The sequence below is a fragment of the Patiria miniata genome, unplaced genomic scaffold (assembly GCF_015706575.1).
Source record: "Patiria miniata isolate m_02_andy unplaced genomic scaffold, ASM1570657v1 HiC_scaffold_8, whole genome shotgun sequence".
Lineage (NCBI taxonomy): Eukaryota > Metazoa > Echinodermata > Asteroidea > Valvatida > Asterinidae > Patiria > Patiria miniata.
In genome coordinates this window covers 1,816,038-1,841,302 of record NW_024037075.1, presented here as the reverse complement: position 1 = coordinate 1,841,302, position 25,265 = coordinate 1,816,038, and the positions used below count along the sequence as shown (strand labels likewise).

Genomic DNA, 25,265 nt, shown 5'->3' with positions numbered 1-25,265 from the left:
TATTTATTTATTCCATTTCTTTACCCATGGTATGCCCAAACAGTTAAAAAAATGGTTTCCATTGGGGTTCTGCATATATAACAAATTATTTAATAATGTTTAGTAAAGTTAAGCTCGTAAGGAAAATTACATTGGTGAAACCATACGACGAGCATTACTATTTACAAATACAAGTATCTCAGAAATATTAAACAAAAGGTATATGCATTGTACATATTTTAAACATTTAACTATAAGGCATAAGTTGCTGATCACGGGATGGGCGAAAACCCCTTTGGAAAAAAAACTACTTTTCTGCTACCTGAAAAACAAGTATATAACTCCGTAGATCAGAGCATTTTGAACTACATATCACTCACTTATGGCTTTGCGTAGTTCGGATTTGAAGAAATTCTATAATTCTGAGTTGGTCATGCAAATTATTTCATGTATTCGCACCACGCACAGCAAAACTTTGGCATAACATTCCTTTTTCGGCTAAAGGAACAATAAATACCTTGTTAGTTGATTGTCTTGTTTCACTAATCTGTGTAAAGGGTATGGACAGATTCGTCATGTACAAAGGAGTCATTTTGTTTAGACATTTAAAATCACAAAGAGCCTATTTTTACCTAGCTGTTTGAGAAAATGGGACCCAGATTAGTCTAGCAAACATATCCGCTGAAGGGTTGAGGGAGGTACATTTAAAGATCATCCGTGCTGCTCTTTTCAGACATTTATTGAGAACTCTTTTCGTGAGATATGCACCTTCCTCTCCATGCAGTACAACAGTATTCTAAAGTAGAACTAAGCTTACTAAAACTATGTGCATGCTGCTTTGTGTAACATAGTCACGAATTGTGTTTACCATACCCAGTTTAGACGAAACTGTTTTCTTTAGCCCGAAAATAAATAGTTGGACCCACTCGTTAGGTAGGATGGCGGGTGTACAGTGAAAAAATGGCGGTTGTAATGTTAGTTTTACTGATTAATTGTCTCCAGAAAAAAGTTTTAATATTTGAACAAGACTTAAAGTATTTGGAGAGGATTTGAACCGTCTCAGTTTCTTCCTTTCACAGTAGATATTGAGAGAAGCTCCCGGTAAAATTCGAGTGTGTCAAATACCGTTTACACTGCAGTGTAGCGGATGTCTTTCTTCTCACGATCTTTGTCATTGTGGTTTGCACGTCCCTGAGTCTGGGGTCTCTTACATTTGTAGCAGAGGACGCGGCCAAACACCAGCCTGAAATCTGGATGCCTCGTGGCATAGATAATCGGATTGACGCAGGAGTTTGCCATCAGGATTGTTTTGGCATACCCGAGGTATTCTTTTGCGAAACCAGGGATCCCAAGAACGACAAAGTAGGGCAAGATGCAAAAAAGAAACGCGCAAACTACTAGGAACAGGTTTTTAGTCACCGCCAACTGACGCGTCCAAAGTCGCCTTTGCAGGTCCTGGTCGACATCGTTGGTGCTTCCTGAGTTGCGCAAAGTTGTTCGAGTAATCTTTCTTACGTATAGGAAAATTTTGAAGTAACTTATGAGAAGGACAGTAAATTGGAAAGGGAAGAACATAATGGCCAACACCATCGCGTAAGCCAGACCATACGATCTGTTAGAGTGCCAGACGCAAGTGTTGTACAGTGGGTTGTAGCCGTACTCTGCGTAGTCGGACAAGAACGGGAAAGTGGCCACTGCAGCGGGCACGCACCACGTCAAGGCGACCATCAGAGACAGATTCAGTGGCGTAAACAGCTTGCGGTACCTGCTGTGCGCTGGGGTCGTGATACCAATCAGGCTGTTGGCAGCAATACAAGCCAGGGTGTTGACGTTGCAGCCTGAGCATGTTAGCTGAACAAAGGCTACTGTCCGACACAGCCAGATCGGGAAGACGAGCTCGTCATTCAAGAGGGCAACAACTTGCCAGGGAAGCAAGGCACACGTCAGGACATCAGCTACGGCAAGATTCAGGACGAAGACGTTGGTGGATGTTTGCAGTTTCTTGACCAACAGAACAGCCAGTATGACTGCCGTGTTTCCAAGGATACCGAACACACTGATGAAGGAAATTACGCTGGAGAGAACCTGCCGCTCAACGAATGAGCGATAAACGCTGAAAGATTGACTTTCATTGTACCCATTCATATCCAATGTACCGTTGAACCTGCCATTTCCATAGGCATCCATAGTTGCAGCCGAAGCGTAACATCTATTGTCGGATGTCATGCGTTTCTGGCAAAATCAATGTATTTATACATTACTGGTTCTTGTCAGGTACCCGCATCTTTTAAAGCGTCTTACCTACGTACATTCCTGTAAAACCTTGAACTTCAGCCCACCATTTATTTTCAGGTGTAAAAATTGGCTGTCTAGACCAAGTCACCTATATGACGTTGTGCCTGTAGCACGCTACTGGATGCCTTTCTTGTTTTTTTTTTATCATTGTATGGCAAACAGCAGCCTTTACAACCTCCTCATGTTTCGAGGCATCTGCAGTGTGCAGTGGCTCTCATTTGTTAGGAGGAGGGAAGATTTGATTTGATGTGATCACAAAGCCTAGTTTCGTCAATAAGTGTGGCTAGGTATATATGACCATGTCTGGAAAAACAAAGCCAAACACTGCCCGCAACGATAGGAACATCGGCTGCTCTTGAAAAGTAAACTGAAATCACATAATCGGCATTGATTTGTTTTGTGGACATCAAGGAAGTACAGTAAACTTCTTTTTTTTTTATTGATTTGTTTTATCTGCAGTAGCTTTAGCAGTGACGGTTATTTGCAGTAACAGAAGCTTTCCAAAACGCAGTTAATATTTAATACATGAGCAGTGCCTTATTGTTGTCTTGACACACTCACAGCTCTGCTTCCGATGATTGGACACTCCCTTTTTTCCAGTGAAATGAAGGGGAGTCTGAAAGATCTAGAATTTGAGGACGCTCCTACTGAAATGGTGCAACTGACTTTTTTCAAACGTGGGCTGCTTTTTTTTTTTGATGTCGCAATTCAAACGAATATGCAGAAAAACGGGGTCTTTTTTTATGAAAATCCATTTCGAGTGGTGCCACGACCGGGAAGTATGTATAAGTTTATAGCTTTAATATTGACTACAGAGCAGACATTATAAACAATAAATAAGTATATAACGCAATAATATATACGAGTTATTCAACATTAATAACCTTATGTTTTCACACTGTTTGCTGTGGTAATGCACAAATAGTACACTTCTGTCTAGAAATAACCCTCACCGTCTGAGAATTTCTTCTGTGACACAAGACGTGAGCAAACGCCGTCCTGAAATCCGGGTGTTTAGTTCCGTAGATGATCGGATTGACTGCACTGTTGCTCATGAGGCACACGGATGCGTAGGACAGGAGGCTTTTGGCGACATTGCTTGGTAGTGCAAGTGTTGCGAAGTACGGGCACATGCAGAGGAAGAACACGCACACCACTGTGAACAAATTCTTGGTAACAGTCACCTGACGTTTCCAAAGTTGTCTTTGAAGTGTTTGCTGTCCTGCGCCTTCGCTGCCTCTATAGTTGTCCAGTCTCAGCATGAGCTTTGCGTATGTAAAAATGTCTGTCTTGTTGGACGACCAAGTGCAGGATTTATAGATGGGGTTGAATCCATATTTGGAGTAATTGGTGAAGAGTGGAATAGTGGCTACGGCAAACGGCAAGCCCCATGATATGACAATCATCAGAAAGAGCTTGAAAGGGGTGTAAAGTTTGTGGTACATAGCCGTAGTCGTGATACCAACTAGTCGGTTGACGGCAATTAAGGCTAGGGTGTTAATACTGCAGCCAATGCAAGATATAATACAAAACGCAAGAAGTTTGCACAACCAAGACGGTATGACTAGCTCGTCGTTCAAGATGGTCACCGCTTGCAGAGGAGCCACGGTGCAGGTCAGTACATCGGCAACTGCGAGATTCAGAACAAACACATTGGTTTTAGTCTGCAGTTTCTTGACAGTCAGAATGGCAAAAATGACCGCCAAGTTTCCCAGGAGACCGACGAAAGAAGCGACAAATCCGACTCCAGACAAGATTTGGCGTTCAGCGTACGTCCCGTAGATAGATTCGGTGGTATTAACATGGTTAGGACATTCCAATATAATACAAGTTTCATTTGTGTTGGATGAGAATTCCATCTTGAAGTTAAACACAGGATGCTTGACCACTAGCTAATGAGCTTGTATCATATAGATCTTGAATTGTCCTTGTTTCAGAATCGTTGCTACAATCTATCTTCGTCTCCACGTCAATGACTCCATAAAATCAGAGACCTGTTGTATGTTTAAAGTCAGATATCGAGAGAGAATACAGGAAAATCTGTTCCCCCACAACGATTTTTCAAATCCACTCTCTTTTCCTTCTGCAGTGAGTCCTTGACGGTGCCCGTTATATATAGTGTCTGAACTTCTATACCTAATATATGGCCTACAATGCCTTTTTAGCGGCAATAGAATTAACACCCGATTAGCAATTACCGGAACTGCTACCCGATTGAAGCAACTTAGTCTGCATTCGCCGAAACGCGGATACACAGACTCACGGCTTCATCCGTCACTTCCCATCTCCGAGACACGTTATCAAATGGCTGAAATGGCGCCGGAACGCACATATATCAATTATACCGTTATTGTAGTGGACGTTTAGAGAGGTAATAAGGGATAGAATGCATGGTGTTTGCGGTGATGATGTCATTACCAAACCAGACTAATGGGTCTCTGCTTTCCAAATGATTTCTGGTGGGGCGAGTTCCTCAGGAGGTCTACCTAGAAATGTGCAATGTCTATCAGAGGTTCAACCAGGTATAACAAGCCTTCACACAACAATTTTTACAATAAGAAGGTGTTTTGTTTTGGATACGTCAGTTTTTATTGATATATCCTGATATTAAATCAGAGATGTGTTGTCTGTTTAAAGTTGAACGATATCAAGAAAATGCAGGAAAATCTGTTCCCCAACGATGATTCAAATCAACTCTCTTCCTTCTGCAGTGAGTACTTGACATGTAGTGCCCTTTATATACAGCGTCTGAACTTCTATGCCTAATATACATTGCCTTTTTTGAGCGGCAAATGGAATTAACACCTGATTAGAAGTTACCGGAACTGCTAACCGATAGAAGCAACTTTCGTCTGTATTCGCTGAAAAGGTAGTATACGGTGTACATAATCGCGGTTTCATCCGTCACTTGCCATCCCAAAGACAAGTTATCAAATGTCTGAAATGCGCAAATAGGCACATATATCAATTACCGTTATTGCAATGGACTTTTAGAGGGGCAATTATGGATAGAATGCATGGTGTTTGTCGTGATGAAGCCATTACCGAACCCGGATAATGGGTCGCTGCTTTCAACATTTTTTTTTTTATCTCCGCCAAGGAGGTTATGTTTTCATCGGCGTTTGTTGTTGGTTGGTTGGTTGGCTGGTTGGGTTGGTTGATTGATTGGCTTTTCTGTTAACATAATAACTCGAAAAGTTATGGGCGGATTTGCATGAAAACATTTTTAGGGGTGGTCCGTGGTACAAGTACAAATCGATTAGATTTTGAAGGTGATGCGGATCTGAGTCTGGATCCAAGATTTTTTTTAAGGATTCTTCACCATTGATGCGAGTATTTCTTTGTTTAGCCTTGGCGAAAGTTTGCGCTCTATGAGTGCCTTCTAAGTTTCCTGTGTGGCGAGTTCTATATCTATATCAGTTCTATATATGGCGAATATCTATATCAGAGGTTCAACCAAGTATAACAAACCTTCACACAACAATTTATACAATAAGAAGTGTGTTTTGTTTTGGATACGTCAGTTTTTCTTTGTGATATTTTATAGTCGTTTGATTTGGATCGATGTGTTTCACGAAGACAGTGTATTAAGTTTCTCCCGCTAAATTCAGTACCATTTTGCTCAGTGGCCCATTATAAAACCGAAACAAATATATACAGTTATGAAGGTTTGAGTGTGAATATTAGTTTTACATTCAAGCTTGATTATAAGATCATCTTGGTGCAGCTGGAAATAGTAAAAACTAGTATATTCGTAGTCAGGATAATTACCTTGACATCTGCTGTGAATGGCAGTTTAGCATGAGGCGGAAATGATTGTTTTCCTTAGCGAGTAGGCTACCAGTCTTTTCTCTAAGTTAGTTCTCCAAACAAGGGAAACCAGTTTGTCTTCAGTAAACATAATATGTTAAGTTTTTTCCGTCCTGTATCTCAATTAAAGATCAGATAAGAGGGCCATTGCTGGAAATTTGAAAAGTCTTTCTTTGAAAAAAGGCCTTGCTGAAAAAGACGGCTATACTGCATAAATTCCCGTTTGGCTATGACATAATATAAGATGATTAATCTTCAGTTAACAAATGATTCAAATTGGAAAAGAACACTATATTATAATATAAAAAACGGAAGAGGCACTGACGTTCCAATCTTCACAAGACCTTCTTCGGAGGCCTCTGAAGGAGATCTTGTTAAGATCGAAACTTGGGGCCCTCTTTTTATTTCTACATTTCATGTCAATTCAGTCAGTAAAGTAGTTTGTAGCAGTTTAATTCATGTTCCGATATTAAAAAAAATGTTAAACATTAATTACACGAGCTGTCGGAATATGCTTGTGGAGACCAGAAAATAACCTATTCATAATCAGTTGCTGTTTTTCGTTCTGTATCTCAATTAAAAATCAGATATAAGCCTAAACAGCATTGCTGAAAAAAAATCCATTTAGTTTAAAGATTCCACGCCCGAACGCACAGCATTGCATAGCTTAGATATTAGCTAAATGTACACAATTATTATGTTAGACATTAGTCTTTTTTTTAAAGTCTTTCTTGTATTTAAAAGCCCTTGCTGAAAAAAGATGCATCTATACTGAACGTTTTCTCTATTTAACGCTATTGTGACCTACTGATATTTATCAGCAGTTGACTCGAATTTGGGCTTAATCTCATAAAACAATATCAAGGGTAAATTTGGTAAAGGGTTACACGAGCTGTATGCTTGCAGATATAGTTCTTATATTGGTACTATTCTGCCCCAAGAGAGCCGTCTGAGGTGTATACTTCATCCTTCTACAACGCAACATGTGAGCAAACGCCGTTCTGAAATCCGGGTGTTTAGTTCCGTAGATGATCGGATTGACTGCACTGTTGCTCATGAGGATCAAGGATGCGTAGGACAGGAGGTTTTTGGCGACATTGCTTGGTAGTCCGAGTGTTGCGAAGAAGGGGCACAAGCAGAGGACGAACACGCATACCACTGTGAACAAGTTCTTTGTAACAGTCACCTGACGTTTCCAAAGTTGTCTTTGAAGTGTTTGCTGTCCTGCACCTTCGCTCTCTCCATCGTTGTCCAGTCTCAGCATGGATTGAGTTGTCCTTGTCACATACAAGTAGATTTTCAAGTAGCTGACAAAGAGGATGGTAAACTGGAGAGGGAAATACAGTACACATATGAGTTTTGCGTATGTAAAAATATCGGACTTGTTGGACGACCAAGAACAGGATTTGTAGATAGGGTTGAATCCATACTTGGCGTAACTGGTGAAGAGTGGGATAGTGGCTGTGGCTACAGGCACGCCCCATGATACGAAGATCATCAGAAAGAGCTTGAAATGGGTGTACAGGTTGTGGTACTTAGCCGTAGTCGTGATACCAACCAGTCGGTTGACGGCAATTAAGGCTAGGGTGTTAATACTGCACCCAATGCAAGTTAGAAAACAAAACGCGGCAAAATTGCACATCCAAGAAGGTATGACTAGCTCGTCGCTCAAGACGGTCACGGCTTGCAAGGGACCCTGGATACCTGTCAGCACATCGGCTAGAGCGAGATTCAGAACAAACACATTGGTTTTAGTCTGCAGTTTCTTGACGGTCAGAATGGCATAAATGACTGCCAGGTTTCCGAGGAGACCGATGAAAGTGGCGACAAATCCGACTCCAGACAAGATTTGGCGTTCAACGTACGTCCCGTAGATAGACTCGGTTGTATTGATCTTGCTCGGTGAGTTGATTGGAGTTGAGAAGGTATAGTTTTCACTGATGTTCCATGAAAACTCCATGATAGATTCGAACAATATCTGTGTCCAGCTGCTAATAATACCGTGACAAGCAAGTGACTGCTCCTTTTGTTATCATTCTATCATATGGCAAATTGTACGGTATTGCCCGAACTAACGGTTGGCTATATGCAACCTGCAATTCCATCTCCTATAATTTGATGCGTGATAATTTTAGGACATGTGGTAAATGTGCAGGTCAGTCTGGAATAGAGTTGAATTATGTTTCTGTGTTAAGGACTTTTTAATGACTCGAGACTTTAAAGGGACATTTTTAATAAGTATTTGTTCACGTTAAAAAGGGGATTACGTCCTGGAATGCGCCTAATTATACTACAAAACGCCTTTTTAACGAACTGGTGTTAATTAGAACCTGAGTCTTTAATAAGGGAATAAATGTGTGCTCCGGAGGTTTTTATCACTCTGCTTAAGACCACTTAGAGTCTGGGTGCTGATAATTACCCGAGCCGGAGGCGAGGGTAATTATCAGCACCCAGACTCTAAGTGGTCTTAAACAGAGTGATAAATACCGACGGAGCACATATTTATTCCCATTCATAAATACCTTTCGGTAAAAAAAATCATATAATTCGTTCAAAACATCCCGATTTTGTTCAACAAATTCACTTTATGCTTTTTGAAACATCCCTCTTGCAAAATAATGGAGTGTTCAGCTGGCGAGTAAGATGTAAACAACCCTTTTATGGAGATTGACGCGCGCGTATCATGTTTTGCGCGATGTCGCGCAGAACGCACCTGGCGCGTTGCGTTTTGAATTTAGAACTATAAAATTCTGACTCCCTGGTAGTGTTGCGCATGCCTACGTGAGGATTGTGAACGTTCAACCAATGAAACGATAAGAGGCACTGGATTTTTAGGAGTCCACATCATTGTGACACTGGAAAAGTGTTCAAGACCAGCTAGCCATGTCTTTATCATCCGTTTAAGACCGGCCACGTGACGGGCTCTCGACCAATAGGAATGCGTAAACTGTCTTAGGTATTTATGAATGTAGGATATAAACATCCACACAGCCATTCTTTGAAAACTGGACGTTTTGTGTTATTCTTGCAATGGCACGCGTAGAACGAATGTCGGGTCAACATTTTGACTCTGAAAAATCGAGATGTTTCGGTGCTAGTCGTGATTCCTGTCACTCACCTGTTTCTTTGAAAACATTTCTCAACATTTCGTGTGCGTTCATCGGTTGAGTGTGAATATTTACATATTTGTGTGCTAAAACCAATGCTTTTTTTTTTTAAAGATTAATCAAAATACCGCAGCTATTTGCGGCACCAGTCTGATGTTGTTAGCTCGCCGAAATATAGCCCCTAATTCCACGAATTATTTACGGCTGGAAATACGTATAAGTATGCCTCAAAATGTCCGCCACGTCCGATGTAAACAACCACTTTATTCGTCTTTACTCGAGAACGGTAAGACATTAGTTTCCTTTCAACCAGACCTTTAAAATAGGATAAGTAAACAATCCGAAACATAACACTTTCGGTGATTTCAGGCATATATGTCCCTTTAACAGTAGGTTGAGTGTGAATATTTACAATGTCAACAGCTTATGCTGAGAGTTGAACTCATTTTTTAACTTATAATTGTACCCAATTTTTTCACGTTTGAATTACGACGTAGGTTTATGGATGTCTATAACACGTTTATTTACACGACGACAACCATGAAGTATAAACAGTAACAATAAAAAATCGACTTCGTGTTATAGTGCAATGATCTGACACTTTGGTTACTTTTTTCATTACCTTTTGCAGCAAGAAAAACGAAGTTTAAAGAGAAATTTGACCTGTTTTTATAAGTTCTTATTGATAAAATTAATACAGATTTGAAAAAATCCTGTATAATAATTAAAAAAAATCAAGGGGACCTGACGTTCTGATCTTAACATGATCTTCAAGTGTCTGAGGCCTCTGAAGAATATCTTAAAATCGAATAGTCAGGCACTTATATTTTTTTTTGTATTTGTGTATGTCAGGTCAATCCAATCTGTTAGCATTTTGCTGCAGTTGAATTCATTTTCTGTAATATAATATGACAAGAAATGGATTACGCGATGAGTTGTTATATGCTTGTGGAAACCAGATAATCATCCGTATTCATAATCAGTTACTTATTTATTCCATGTCTTAATTAAAAATCAGGTTTAAAGAGCATTGCTGAAAATTCAGTCTCGATAATTATGACCGAAAGTAGGGGAAGCGGACCTAACTTAGATTTGAGCTAAATGTACACACTTGTTTTAATCATTAGTCCTTTTTTGAAAAGTATTTCTTGTATTAAAAAACCCTTGCTGAAAGAGATGCATAATGAAGCTTTTCCCTAACGAACGCTATTTTGACTTACTTATATACACCTGTAGTCAGCAAATGACTCGAATTTAGGCTAAATATCCATTAACAATGTAAAGGGTTACACGAGCTCTCGTGGAATGCTTGCAGATATAGTTGTCATATTGGCACGATTCTGCCCCGAGAGTGCCTTCTGAGATCTACACGTCTCTCTCCTACAACGCAAGATGTGAGCAAACGCCGCCCTGAAATCCGGGTGTTTAGTTCCGTAGATGATCGGATTGACTGCACTGTTGCTCATGAGGATCACGGATGCGTAGGACAGGAGGCTTTTGCCGACATTGATTGGCAGTCCAATTGTTGCGCAGAACGGACCCATACAGAGGAAGAACAAGCATACCACTGTGAACAAGTTCTTGGTAACAGTCACTTGACGTTTCCAAAGTTGTCTTTGAAGTGTTGTCGGACCTGCTCCTTTGTTGTTTCCACTTTCGTCGTGTCTAAGCATCGCTTTACTTGTCTTTTTGACATACAAGTAGATTTTCAAATAGCTGATGAAGAGGATGGTTAACTGGAGAGGGAAATACACTGTACCAATGAACTTTGAGTACGTGAAATTGTAGGTTTCGTTGGAGGACCAAGTGCAGGATTTGTAGATAGGGTTGAATCCATATTTGGCGTAATTGGTGAAGACTGGGATAGTGGCTACAGCAACGGGCACGCCCCATGACACGAAGATCATCAGGAAGAGCTTGAAACGGGTGTAAAGTTTGTGGTACATAGCCGTAGTCGTGATACCAACCAGTCGGTTGACGGCAATTAAGGCCAGGGTGTTAATACTGCAGCCAATACAAGTTATAATACAAAACGCAAGAAGTTTGCACAACCAAGACGGTATGACTCGCTCGTCGTTCAAGATGGTCACCGCTTGTATAGGAGCCACGGTGCAGGTCAGTACATCGGCTACGGCGAGATTAAGAACAAACACATTGGTTTTAGTCTGTAGTTTCTTGACAGTCAGAATGGCAAAAATGACAGCCAGGTTTCCCAGGAGACCGACAAAAGAAGCGACAAATCCGACTCCAGACAAGATTTGGCGTTCAGCGTACGTCCCGTAGATAGATTCGGTTGTATTGATATTGCTCGCTGAGTTGGTTGGATTTGAGAAGGTATAGTTTTCACTGATGTTCGATGAGAACTCCATGATAAAGTTGAACAGTGTCTATGTCCAGCTGTTCATATTAATACCGTGACAAGCAAGTGACTGCTCCTTTTGGGAACATTCTATCATATGGCAAATTGTGCGGTATTGCCCGTATTAATGGTGTGGTCCCGTGACACCTGCAACCTGCAATTCCAACTGTTTTATGGCAAATAGTACAGCAGTGTCTGTATTTATGGTGTGGTGTCGTGATGTCGTTATACCTGCAACTGTTTGATTCCTGTTATCTAAAATGAATTCGTGTCATGTCACAGTGTTTTCAGGACTGTTGTAAATATGCTGGTCATCATAAATGAAAATAATTACGTTTTGCGGTTATTACCTTTTTAAAGACTCGCGACTTTATGGGGTAGTTTTTGATGAGTACCTTTTCACGTTAACGGTGCACTGTAAAAACAAATGTGTTTACAGTTGAAAGACAATTCCAAAACATTTAATTGTACCCGCCTTTTTCACATATTGCAATTACGACGTGTTTATGTTGATGGACGTCTAGAGCAGTTTTATTTACGAGATGAAAACCTGTACCATGTAGTATAAAAAGTAACAGTTAAAACAATTACTTTGTGTTAAAATCCAATGACCTCACACTCTTTTTTTTATTACCTGTCTCAGATAAAAATTAATTACTTTTTTAAAAAGTTTTATTGATGGCACTAACAGGCTTTCATATATGACACAACTTTTTAAACATGTATTAAACATGACTAAAGATGTAAACAAAGTGGGTACAAAAAGTAATTTTTACTTTTCAAGTTCCATTTTACAGTGTGAACACCGGTACTAAATTCAGATGAAAAATTATGGCTAAAAATAATTGCTCACGTTTTAGACCTCAAACCGCTTGTATTTTGATACATGATGACGTAATCAATCGTTTGGAAGAAACTAGGTTCGTTTATATATTTGAAGCTTCTATCTGCATTTTCAATTCACCTAAATTTGACCTTCCGTTTGACCCAGAACTCCGGATGTAAAGGTCAAAGGACTTCACGTTCCCGACAAAAATGTGTTAATCAATGAATGACCTATCCAATTGCAAAATACAAGCATGATTAATCATTTTGTTCAAGAGTTATAACTGAATACAAATGGTCATTTTTTAACTGAAATATCTTGTAATTTGATATCTGATGACATCATCATGACGTCAGAGTAATATGCACCACTCGGGATCAGGGTCGATATATGCTCAAAGTTACAAGTTCAAGCCATCAACTGTTCGGGGGAAAACCCGCAGAGAATTATTGTCTCGAAAAAAATTATTAATTTGTTTCATATTGAAAATTTAAGGTGATCGGGTCGTGCCATATCTCCCAATTAACACCTATAATAACAAAAATCTCCGCAACTGCTACCCGATTAAGTGACATACGTCTGTATTCGCTGTTGATAGTACGAAGTGCACAGGCTTACGAAACATCAGTCACTTGCAGAAAGGCCCTGAAAATGGCACTCCTGCACAAACAATTCTACAGCTATTGCAATAAACAGTTGGAGAGGTCAAAGCCGATGGAAAGCCCGGTGTTTGCCGTGGTATCATAACCGAACCCAGAAAACTGGTCTCCGCCTCAATTTTCAACATGATTCCTTGATGATGATTTCGTCGTTGGGCCTTACCTAGAATTGTTTTTTCCGGTCTATCCGGGGATTCGAACCAGGATAATGAAACCTGTACAGACAAATAAGGAAGAGTGTTTTTCTACATATGTCAAATTTATTCTGATATTTGTAATACTCTGGATTAGACATTTCGAAGACATCCCCATAGACTTGTGCACAAAATTGTTCAAACTTAAATGTGCCCTAACCCAATATGCCCTTTTCCTTTCCCACGAATTTCAGTATGTTTACTAATTAGACCACGATCAACAAATATAACCTAATTGCGACAATAAATTGTGCCTCTAAAGGGGGACTGTCTCCCTAATGACCGATGTCTCCCACCGTTCGAAGAAATTACGATACCGTGTCTCCGTAATGGCACATTTAGTCTAATAGTCCTTCGACTTGGATCGAAGTGTTTCATTGAAGCAGCGTTTCAGTCCCGCGTAATTCAGTATAATATGCCGACGGGTTCATATAAAGCCAAAAACCTTATCGTTATTAGTAAGGTTTACATTTTAATTTGACAGTCAAATGTTCATAGTATACATTTCAGGTCAATAAAAAACAACACCAGCATAAGCCGAAGTCAAGAAATCCAGCTTAAATCTGCTATGACCTGACATGTTAGCATAAGCATAAACAAGCATTTTACAGTGCATTTAGTAGACTTTCAAACTTACAATTGGAACAGATTCCAGAAAGAGAGTTCAATGTGTACGTTTCTCGTAGCTAACCAAGTAGCTAACCAGTCATTTCTAAGACATTTCTAAACAAGTGAGTCATCTGTATGCTTACATTTTGCAGCCTACTTTTTCAATTCATTATAGGCAGATAAAGGCATTAAAATTAAGGCCTTGAAATGAAGCCTCGCTGAAAAGACACATCTATTGAAGTATTTCCCGTTTTAATAATACGTAATGATAAATATTAATGAAATTATTCGAAAAATATTAATCCTATTACGCATTGTTTAAAAGTGGGTTACACAAGCTGTAGTTGCAAGTTTGCAGAGATAGTTGCAATAGTGGTACTGTTCTGTCCCGATTTAGTCCTGGGCGTCTGAGGTTTGTACTTCTTCCTTTTACAACGCAAGATGTGAGCAAACGCCGTCCTGAAATCCGGGTGTTTAGTTCCGTAGATGATCGGATTGACTGCACTGTTGCTCATGAGGACCAATGATGCGTAGGACAGGAGGCTTTTGCCGACATTGCTTGGCAGTCCGAGAGTGGCGAAGTACGGGCACATGCAGAGGAAGAACACGCATACCACTGTGAACAAGTTCTTGGTAACAGTCACCTGACGTTTCCAAAGTTGTATTTGAAGTGTTTGTGAACCTAAGCCTGTGGTACCTCCATATTTGTCAAGTCTCAGCATCGATTGAGTTGTCCTTGTCACATACAAGTAGATTTTCAAGTAGCTGACAAAGAGGATGGTAAACTGGAGCGGGAAATACATTACACTGATGAGCTTCGCGTATGTAATAATGTAGGACATGTTTGACGACCAAGTACATGATTTGTAGATAGGGTTGAAGCCATATTTGGCATAATTTGAGAACAGTGGAATAGTTGCTACGGCTATGGGCACGGCCCATGACATGACGATCATCAGAAAGAGCCTGATAGGAGTGTAAACTTTGTGGTACATAGCCGTAGTCGTGATACCAACCAGTCGGTTGACGGCAATTAAGGCCAGGGTGTTAATACTGCAGCCAATGCAAGTTATAATACAAAACGCAACGAGTTTGCACAACCAAGATGGTATGACTAGCTCGTCGCTCAAGATGGTCACGGCTTGTAGGGGAGCCACAGTGCAGGTCAGCACATCGGCTACGGCGAGATTAAGAACAAACACATTGGTTTTAGTCTGTAGTTTCTTGACAGTCAGAATGGCAAAAATGACCGCCAGGTTTCCCAGGAGACCGACAAAAGTAGCGACGAATCCGACTCCTGACAAGATTTGGCGTTCAGCGTACGTCCCGTAGATAGACTCGGTAGCACTGATATTATGAGGTTTGATTGAATTTGAGAAGTTGGTATAGTTTTCACTGATGTTCGATGAGAACGCCATGATAAAGTTGAGCAATATCTCTGTCCAGCTCCTCGTAATACGCATGGCAAGCAAGTGACTGCTCCTTCTGGGATCATTCTATCTTATGGCAAATTGTGCGACATTGTCCGCATTATATTTTCGTGATAAAATAATATCGACATGCCTAGAGTCGTGATACCTGCAACCGTTTAATAAAAGCCACTTCGACTGAATTCCTGGTAAATTCACTGCCTTTTCAGGACATGGGAAATATGCAGGTCATTTCAGCATGCAAGTTAATTACGTTTTGCGATTCATTTTTTTTTAACGAGTTAGGAGCTGTAAAGGGAGATTTTAATGAATACCTTTCAGGTTAACACGGATCAGTCAAGCTTACTATGCGATATGTTTTTGGCTTAGGGACTGTTAAATGCGTCACGACTTTTGGAGGGAAATTTTAATGAGATTGTTTTCAGGAACAGAGCAATAGAGCCTGCTGTATTGATTGATTTTTTTTTGGGCGGTAAGGGACTTTGTAACAGTCGGCTCTTTTAAAGGGATTTTTTTATGAGTATCCCGGCTTTCAGGTAATAGCATCGAACACAAACACTTTTCTATGCTGTCATTTCGTGTCTTTAACCGGGTTTTTTGAATAAAGGATAAATCGCGGACTTCTGACACGATGTTGCGACCCCGAAAAGTGCAATGTGTCTTTTTCAGTGAGCCATAGTGTTGATAATTCAAGTATCCACGAATTTGATGATTATGTCATAATTAAGTAATCAATATCATTACCAATTCAGTATCAAAGTATTCTCGTTCATTGTCTTTTCTGTTGTTATCGCCATGTCTTTAAACTTTTGTATCCCCTTGTGCCCAACCTGACATTTATTGGATCTTAAACTGGTCGTCAAGCTCATCAAGTGGCACTTTACGGAATGCTTTAACCTCCCGAGTGGAAACAAGTTGGCTACAAAAGCTGTAGTGGTATGCTCAAAGAGACAGTTACAATACTGGTGCGATTCTGCACCCTTTTGGGCCTCAACGTCTGAGGTGTATACTTCTTTCTTCTGTAACCCAGGATGTGAGCAAACGCCGTCCTGAAATCCGGGTGTTTAGTTCCGTAGATGATCGGATTGACTGCACTGTTGCTCATAAGGATCAAGGATGCGTAGGACAGGAGGCTTTTGCCGACATTGCTTGGTAGTCCCAGTGTTGCAAAGAACGGGCACATACAGAGGACGAACACGCATACCACTGTGAACAAGTTCTTGGTAACAGTCACCTGACGTTTCCAAAGTTGTCTTTGAAGTGTCTGAAGTGCTGCGCCTTCGCTGTCTCCATAGTTGTCCAGTCTCAGCATGGATTGAGTTTTCCTTCTTACATACAAGTAGATTTTCAAGTAGCTGACAAAGAGGATGGTAAACTGGAGCGGGAAATACATTACACCGATGAGCTTTGCGTATGTGATAACATCGGACTCGTTGGACGACCAAGTACAGGATTTGTAGATAGGGTTGAAGCCATATTTGGCGTAATTTGAGAACAGTGGAATAGTTGCTACGGCTATGGGCACGCCCCATGATACGAAGATCATCAGAGAGAGCTTGAAAGTCGTGTACAGTTTGCTGTACATATCCGTAGTCGTGATACCGACCAATCGGTTTACAGCAATTAAGGCCAGGGTGTTAATACTGCAGCCTATGGAAGTTATGATACAAAACGCAACGAGTTTGCACAACCAAGACGGTATGACTAGCTCGTCGTTCAAGATGCTCACGGCTTGCAGAGGAGCCACGGCGCACGTCAGTACATCAGCCACTGAGAGATTAAAGACAAATACATTGGTTGTAGTCTGAAGTTTTTTGACCGTCAGAATTGCAAAAATGACTGCCAGGTTTCCCAGGAATCCTACGAAGGAAGCGGCAAATCCGACCGCAGACAAGACTTGGCGTTCAACGTACGTCCCATAGACAGACTCGCTGGTATTAAAATTGTCAGGACCTTCCAGTGTAAACGTTTCGTTGATGTCAAACAGGAATTCCATCGCTAAGTTGACGAGCAGTATCCTTGAACAGTAGCTAATAGCATGTATAACGTTGTGGCAGTCTGAACGGTATTTAAATACGTCAATCTCATGTAAACACTTCCCGCGTTCATGTTCATACAGTCCAACCTTCATCTACAAGTCTATGACTCCATAACAGCGAAAATATGTTGTGTGCGAAGTCAAATTGTATCGAGAAATTGCTGTAAATACCAATGACTCAAATCGACTCTTTCTCTCTGTTCCTTATGCATTGGGTCCGCGATAGTGCTCCATATAGTGCGTGTGCTAAATGGCTATGAGCGGCAAACACAATTAACACCTAAACAGAAGTCTCCGCCTATGTTACCCGATTGAAGCGACGCACGCATTCGCTGTTGACAGTGAGAACTGCACAGGCTCACGGGTTCATCCGTCACTTGCCATTCCAAAGACAAGTCATCAAATGGCTTAAACGGCTCGGCATGCACACTTGACAAATACTACATTTGACATTTGGAGAGCTAATAGGGCCTAGTGGATACAAAGCATGGTGTGTGTACCGTGATGCCATCCCGAAAGCAGGTATTCGTTATTCTCTGCTTTTAAAAATATTTCCTGTATGACGAATTCGTCATAGGGCCTACATACAAAATTCCAGGGTTTATGGTTCGAACCAGATGTAACGAAACCTGCACACAACAAATGTATAGAATAAGCAGGGTTTTCTGGTTAAGATTTGGCCCTTTTTATTTGTGATATTTTATACACTGTAAAAATGATGTTTAGGTTTTAAACACGTTTAAAACGTCTTTGCAGTCAGACTTTCTGATATTTAAACATTAAACAGCAAGTGATTTGAATTTGAACGGAATCTCGTATCAGTTCATACCGCAAGACCTCACAAAGGACCACCCGACCATCCGCCATTACAATAGGCAAGCATTGCTTAGCATCCACGTCGTGCCTTGTAAACTAGACAGTGGGGCTTATTTTCATCTATAAAAACAGCGAATTATTTATCGAATTAATGGCATAACGGTCACTTCCTGTGCCGTGTACGGTTATCATAATTGTGCCGACCCAGCACCGGTTCTCGACTTTTTAATTAGCTTTTTTTAATGAGTACTTTTCTTTTAGGTTAACACGGAGCAAAAAAAAATAGATATGCTGACTTTGCGTCTCACGAACTGGGTAATTTGAATAAAGGATGAATCGTGGGCTTCTGACACGATATTGCGACCCCTGAAAGTGCAGTGTGTTTTATCAATAGGCCATATTTTTCAGCCATTTCAGGTTATGTACTGGCACCATTTTTTGAGTTAAAAACGGTACAAATTACACGCACTTTGAAGTAATTCATTAACAACACTTAAATTTAAATAACAAAGATGGGAGTGCGTTTCAGTTAGTGTAGCTTGGTGGGGTTTCATGCAAATGATATTCAAATATGATTTGAATGTCTATAATAATAAAGTTCGGATGATGCAACTAATGAATAGTGTACCACCAAGGGCGTAAATCCCGGGGGATGCCCCCTCCCCGCCCCGCTTTTTGAATTTCCACAATCGGGCAATTTCAGGATTTTGGTCATCCCCGATCCCCCCCCCACCCCGCCGGTATTGGTTTACGCCACTGTGTACGACTACTCTTTAAAGCCCGAGTCCATCATTTGCAGCTATCCAAAAAAGTAACCGGCGTAATTATTGTTGAAAAACATACTGGTTGAAAGGTAGTAAGGGGACTGTGAAATTATCCTTTCTGGCAAGCTCTCATTTTGAAGAAATCAACGAAAGAAGGCATTTCCAACGGTGCGTCTTAAGAAGCACCGTAGGAAAATTTAATTTAGTTGTTCGTTTTGTTATTCGGCGCAGCGCGCACAAGCATTGGAACGACGCACAGGCGCGCGCGGTTGCTATAATTCGTTGGATCAGTGCGCAACATCGCGTAAAGCTGCAATTCAAAACAATTCGAAACATGATTTAGCAACTTTTGATTTTAAATTGAGATCCTAGAATGCTGTTTTTCTCGGAATATGAAGCTGAAGCTGAGCTGAAACTTCATCAAGTAAATTGTTCAGTATCCTTCATTAGATTTTGAACACTTTTGTTGCTTCAAACGAACAAATGCACTAATTACAAATGATGGACTGTAGCTTTAAATACGAATTAAGTTGTCATGCCTTTCACTGTACTCATCAGTCCGAATAAGATAATTTCATTTGTCATGCTTCGCTGATGAATGACTAACGATTTTGAAATATTGTTTCGTATCATTTTGGTATTTCGTTTTGTTTTCATAAGAGTGTTGAGTCTACGGTCTCACAATGTAACTAGTCTGTTTCGTGGGTTTATTAGGTTTTGAAAAGAACCGGAGGAAACTCATAACCCCACAAGCTCGCGAAAGAGATGTGATACATGGTGCAACCGTAAACATACTCTTTATATTGCTGTGTTCACCATGCAAACCTTCAAAACTTAATTATTTAAGATAGCTCTATATTCGACAGCTCTATACTGAAGCTTTTCCCGATATAATGGCATGTCGTACGGGGTTACTGATATACATTTTTCTCGACCATTGATTCAAATTAGAAAACAATACTTTTTATAATACAGTAAACAAAAAGGCAGGTTACACAAGCTGCAGTGTTATGCTTGCAGAAGCAGTTACAATATTGGTACGATTCTGTCCCGAGATACCCTTCGCCGACTCAGGTTTACGCTTCTTCCTTCTACAACGCAAGATGTGAGCAAACGCCGTTCTGAAATCCGGGTGTTTAGTTCCGTAGATGATCGGATTGACTGCACTGTTGCTGATGAGGATCACGCCTGCGTAGGACAGGAGGCTTTTGGCGACATTGCTTTGTAATCCGAGTGTTATGAAGTACGGGGTTATACAAAGGAAGAACACGCATACCACTTTGAACAAGTTCTTGGTAACAGTCACCTGACGTTTCCAAAGTTGTCTTTGACATTTCTGTGGGCCCGAACCATTAGTGTCGTGTCTCATCATCGATTTAGTTGTCCTTCTCACATACAGGTAGATTTTCAAATAGCTGAGAAAGAGTATTGCAAACTGGAGCGGGAAATACATTACACTGATGAACTTCGCGTATGTGATAATGTCCGACTTGTTGGAAGTCCAAGTGCAAGATTTGAAGATTGGGTTGAAGCCATATTTGGCGTAACCGGTGAAGAGTGGGATAGTGGCTGTGGCTACAGGCACGCCCCATGATACGACAATCATCAGAAAGAGCTTGAAAGCCGTGTAAAGTTTGTGGTACATAGCCGTAGTCGTGATACCAACTAGTCGGTTGACGGCAATTAAGGCTAGGCTGTTAATGCTGCACCCAATGCAAGTTAGCGAACAAAACGCAACGAGTTTGCACAACCAAGACGGTATGACTAGCTCGTCGTTCAAGATGGTCACTGCTTGTACAGGAACCACGGCGCACGTCAGTACATCAGCCACTGCGAGATTAAAGACAAATACATTGGTTGTAGTCTGAAGTTTCTTGTCGGTCAGAATGACACAAATGACCGCTAGGTTTCCCAGGAATCCAACGAAAGAAGCGACAAAACAGACGCCAGACAAGATTTGGCGTTCAAAGTACTTTCCGTAAACAGATTCGTTTGTATTAAAATTGTCATAACTTTCCAATGTAAAAGTTTCATTGATGAATTCCATCTTTAAGTTTAGCAGTATCCTTGACCACTAGCTAAAAACATCGATGATGGTGTGGTAGTCTGCATGGTATTTTAATACTTTAATTTTAACTTGTCCCTGTGAAAACGTCCCGTGTCTACAGACTATCTTTGTGTACAAGTCTATGACTCCAAAAGGCAAATGTATCGAGAGAATGCTGAAAACACCGATGACTCAAATCAACTGCTTTCCTCTCTTCCTTCTGCTGTGAGTCTCGATAGTTCTCCATATATAATATTGTGTAAACTTGTACACCTAATGTCAAATGGCTTGAATCGGCAAATACAATGAACATCTAAGCAGAAGTCTCCGCAAGTGCCACCCGATTGAAGTGACATACGCCTGCACCCGCCGTTGAAAGTACGAGGTGCACATAAACTGCAGACTCTCGAGTTCATCCGTCACTTGCCATTCCACAGAAAAATCATCAAATATGGCTTAAACGGCACACTTAACAAATACTGCATTGGGCATTTGGAGAAATAACAGCGGATACAAAGCATGGTGTGTACCGTGATGCTACGTGTATTTCGAAAGCGGACATTCTCTGCTTTGAAAACAAATATTTCCTGTATGACGATTTCATCATAGGGCCTAGCTAGAAATTCCAGGGTTTATCCAGGGTTCGAACCAGATATAACGAAACCTGCACAAAACACTGTATACAATAGAAAGGGTTGTTTTTATTTGGATGTTTCCGTGTTTTATTCATGATATTTACAGTCCTTTGATTTGGAATTGAAGACGGTGTTTCACTCCCGGTGAATTCAGTACTGTTTTGTCTGAGGGGCTCATATCAAGCAAAACACCATATCACATTCAGGAAGGTTTATATATTAGTTTTACAATCAGAGTCAATTATACATGTACATAAAGGGGTCATCTTCGTGCAACTGGAAATAAAAAACAGCATAGTCAGGATAATGATCTTGCCATCTGTGGTGGAAACGATTGTTGTATATGTTTCCTGTTGCGAGTAGATCAGCGGTCATTTGCTAGTTCTCGAAATAAAGGGAAAGTAATCTGTATTATTACATTTCTGTACCCAGGGTGTGGCCATAAGCAGTTTAAAACTGGTTTCCATTGGGGCCCTGCATACACTACTTATGATTATACACACATGTACAATTATAATGCATTACAATACAATACAACACAAGGAAATAAATAAAAGCATATGGGATTACTGCATGACTATACAAATGACCATACACACATGTACAAATACAATACATTACAAATACACTACAACACAAGGAAATAAAATAAAAGCATACGGGATAACTGCATGACTATACAAGTGACCATACACACATGTACAAATACAATACATTACAAAATACAGTACACCACAATGAAATAAAATAAGAACATACGAGATTACTGCATGATTGTAAAGCAACTATTACTTATCATGGTTCAGTTTTCCGGCCTATGTCTCATTTAAAAATCAGATAAAAATGACATTGCTGAAAATATATCTATTCGGTTTCGATATTTATTGTTAATGATACCACGCCCGAAAGGCATCGTACTTTTTGAGCTTAAAGTGCACAGTGACTATAATGTAAAACATTAATCCTTTTTGAAAAACTTGTATTAACAAAAATCTTGCTGAAAAGAGATGCATCCATACTTAAGTACTTCCTGATTTAAAGGTTCCTTAAGACGATTTTTTTCTGAGGAAAACATTTTGTGCAACATTTTACTCCTCTTAAATGTATGAAAACTAATTGACACTCCGTTGTGGTTAATTAGATTGAAAAGAGCACCTCTCTTCCATGAATTTCCGGAAAACTGATGCCTCGATGTCATTTCTGGAAGACACTGTTCAGCTTGGGGATTTTGTGTTCAAATTGTGAACCAAAAATGTGTTCATTGAAAACACTTTGCTGACTGGCTTAGGCCAAAAAAAAAAAAGTCGGTCTCTGGTCAGCGCGCGCGTCCATTTTAATCATGTGCGTCGCTCTTTTTTTTTTCCTAAATGTTCCGCGGTAGCTCCAACAGCGCCCTCTATTTTCGCACCTCCTCAATTTTGTTTACCAAAGAGCACCAAGGAATGGGAAATTGCACCAAGGCAAATGATCGAAAGCACCAAGGCAAATTATGGAGGACACCAATGTACATTGGCTTGAAGAACGAAAAAAAAGCCGCGTGGCCGCGTCAATTCCGGAACTTTGGTCTGACCAGAGACCGAATATTTATTTTTTTTGGCCTTACTGCCATGTACTGACACAACAACGAATCACCGAAGAAAAGGAAGTTTGAAACAGCAGAATATCCACAATTCTGGCATTTTTTGGTTCTGAAATAGCTGTAACATTGTGGTTTCTGCCTGAAATGACTTCACACGTTCGCTCATGAATGTGGAAAATAACATAAGCACAAAAACCAAAAAAGGCACAAAAATACCCTTGAAAAGGGCAAAACACCAATTGAAAATAAGGTTCAATGGCACACAAAGGTGCTTTTTCAAGGAGTGCATTAAAAATTACATTGCATGTGCCCTTTTATGCTATTGTGAATTTATGATATTTAAACATTTAAACAGCAATTGATAAGAATTTGAACTGAATCTCCTATTGGTTCCTATCGCATGACTTCAAAGAACCACGTGACCATCCGGTTTCCATGATCGGCCGCCATTACAGTAGGCAAGCGTTTTAGCAACCACGTCGTGCGCTGTAAATTAGACAGTAGGGCTTCATATTTCCACGTAAAATAATCCCCAACTCCTTATCAAATTGAATAATAGTTGCTACATGTGCCGTGTACGGTTGTCATAATCGTGCCGACCCAGCACCGGGTGTTCCCTTTGTGTTTTTTTCCCTTGAGTTTTTGCTATCCATCATAGCTTTGAAGGCTTGCCCGTGCTACCTACTACGTGGTGCGTTATACGACCTTTGCCTACTACATAGTTTGTAGGCGACGCTGTCTTTCAGTTGCCCGGATGTAGGGTGGATCGTGCACTGAAAACATTTGGTGCGTGGGTTCTGGTCATAGTGACAAGAACCCATTTTGTTAATGGAAAACAACGAGATCCGTTTGTCATACTGACAAGATATATGTACGCTGAAAGTGCCAGATGACAGGATTATTATCGAGAAATGTTCGCGCGTAGCGTGGGGAGCGGCTATTGGCTGTTGATTCACGCGCACGCATGCGTGCGAACTGCGAAGCCGAGTCCATTCTTGCACGAATCTACAGTTCCAAGTCTGTTGCCGACTTAAAAGCATTTCTTACAACAAGAACAGTTTATGCAAATAGATCCCTGGTTTGCCACATTGAATCTCTATGCATATCGTACAATCTCTTCAACAGACTGTTCCTGGCACTGTGTACGTGTTCATCTTTTCAAACCGTGGACCAAAAATACCAGAGAACAACAATATCGTCCACGATTCCCAGCATACGTCCGCGATCGGGGTCGTGTACAAAACCTATGGGAGTCTTCCTACAGAGTACAAACAAAAGAGGGACAATATATGACGTCCACGATCGACGGTGAACACACATTTTCGTGCGTGCATCAAGATAAGATCCTATTGTTAACCCTTCGAATGTGTACACATGTTCCATTCGTCAGGATGCTCATGCAGTGCATTTGAGCTGTTCTAGAAATCCATGGAAAGTCACACAGAGTAATACTCTCTTCGTTCCCCAGAAGCCAAATGAATTTTAAACATAAGTGTGTGTTGCAGCTACATGATTTCCTTCCTTCCATATAAAGGAAACTTCTGCAATGAGAAGAACAACGCACTGCAGGTGCTAGTTAAAGCTATAGTCCATCATTTGCAGCCATACGAAAAGTAACTGGCGTAATTATTGTTGAAAAGCATACTTGGTTGAAAGATAGTAAGGGAACTAATCTCCCTGTGAAATTATTCTTTCTAGCAAACTGTCATTTAAAAGTAATCAATAAAAGAAGGCCTTTCCAACGGTGCGTCTTAATACGCACCGTAGGAAATTTAAATTAGTAGTTGGTTTTGTTAATCAGCGAAGCGCGCGCAAGCATTGGCACGACGCACACGCGCGCGCGGTTGCTATAATTCGTCGGATCAGTGCGCGACATCGCGTATAGCTGCAATCGGCTCAGTGAGAACGCGTCTCGGACGCTGAATTCAGGCCCAATTCAAAACATGATTCAGCAACTTTTGATTTGAAATTGAGATCCTAGAATGCTGTTTTTTCGGAATATACAGCTGAAGCTGAGCTGAAACTTCATCAGGTTAGTTGTTCAGTATCCTTCATTAGATTTTGAACACTTTTGTTGCTTCAAACGAACAAAATGCACAAATTACAAATGATGGACTA

General features: G+C 40.5%; 7 protein-coding genes across 7 annotated transcripts; all 7 read right to left on the bottom strand.

Annotated features, from left to right (window-relative positions):
- Window positions 1-51: 51 nt before the first annotated feature.
- LOC119719069 (octopamine receptor Oamb-like) lies at window positions 52-2,221 on the bottom strand. Its single transcript, XM_038188372.1, has one exon. It carries the CDS (start codon window positions 2,203-2,205, stop codon window positions 1,108-1,110), a length of 1,098 nt encoding a protein of 365 aa, XP_038044300.1. The 5' UTR covers window positions 2,206-2,221; the 3' UTR covers window positions 52-1,107.
- A 934-nt stretch (window positions 2,222-3,155) lies between these two features.
- Window positions 3,156-4,377, bottom strand: LOC119719070 (beta-4C adrenergic receptor-like). The gene has a single exon (XM_038188373.1). It carries the CDS (start codon window positions 4,131-4,133, stop codon window positions 3,168-3,170), a length of 966 nt encoding a protein of 321 aa, XP_038044301.1. The 5' UTR covers window positions 4,134-4,377; the 3' UTR covers window positions 3,156-3,167.
- Window positions 4,378-6,967: 2,590 nt separating this feature from the next.
- Window positions 6,968-8,044, bottom strand: LOC119719642 (melanopsin-like). The gene has a single exon (XM_038189142.1). It carries the CDS (start codon window positions 8,042-8,044, stop codon window positions 6,968-6,970), a length of 1,077 nt encoding a protein of 358 aa, XP_038045070.1.
- Window positions 8,045-10,430: 2,386 nt separating this feature from the next.
- LOC119719704 (beta-4C adrenergic receptor-like) lies at window positions 10,431-11,704 on the bottom strand. The gene has a single exon (XM_038189200.1). It carries the CDS (start codon window positions 11,558-11,560, stop codon window positions 10,478-10,480), a length of 1,083 nt encoding a protein of 360 aa, XP_038045128.1. The 5' UTR covers window positions 11,561-11,704; the 3' UTR covers window positions 10,431-10,477.
- A 2,151-nt stretch (window positions 11,705-13,855) lies between these two features.
- LOC119719110 (beta-4C adrenergic receptor-like) lies at window positions 13,856-16,183 on the bottom strand. The gene has a single exon (XM_038188430.1). The coding sequence runs from the start codon at window positions 15,299-15,301 to the stop codon at window positions 14,168-14,170; it is 1,134 nt and encodes a 377-aa protein (XP_038044358.1). The 5' UTR covers window positions 15,302-16,183; the 3' UTR covers window positions 13,856-14,167.
- LOC119719111 (rhodopsin, GQ-coupled-like) lies at window positions 16,172-17,362 on the bottom strand. The gene has a single exon (XM_038188431.1). It carries the CDS (start codon window positions 17,262-17,264, stop codon window positions 16,188-16,190), a length of 1,077 nt encoding a protein of 358 aa, XP_038044359.1. The 5' UTR covers window positions 17,265-17,362; the 3' UTR covers window positions 16,172-16,187.
- A 1,999-nt stretch (window positions 17,363-19,361) lies between these two features.
- On the bottom strand, window positions 19,362-21,475 carry LOC119719190 (alpha-1D adrenergic receptor-like). The gene has a single exon (XM_038188549.1). It carries the CDS (start codon window positions 20,931-20,933, stop codon window positions 19,878-19,880), a length of 1,056 nt encoding a protein of 351 aa, XP_038044477.1. The 5' UTR covers window positions 20,934-21,475; the 3' UTR covers window positions 19,362-19,877.
- Window positions 21,476-25,265: the final 3,790 nt, after the last annotated feature.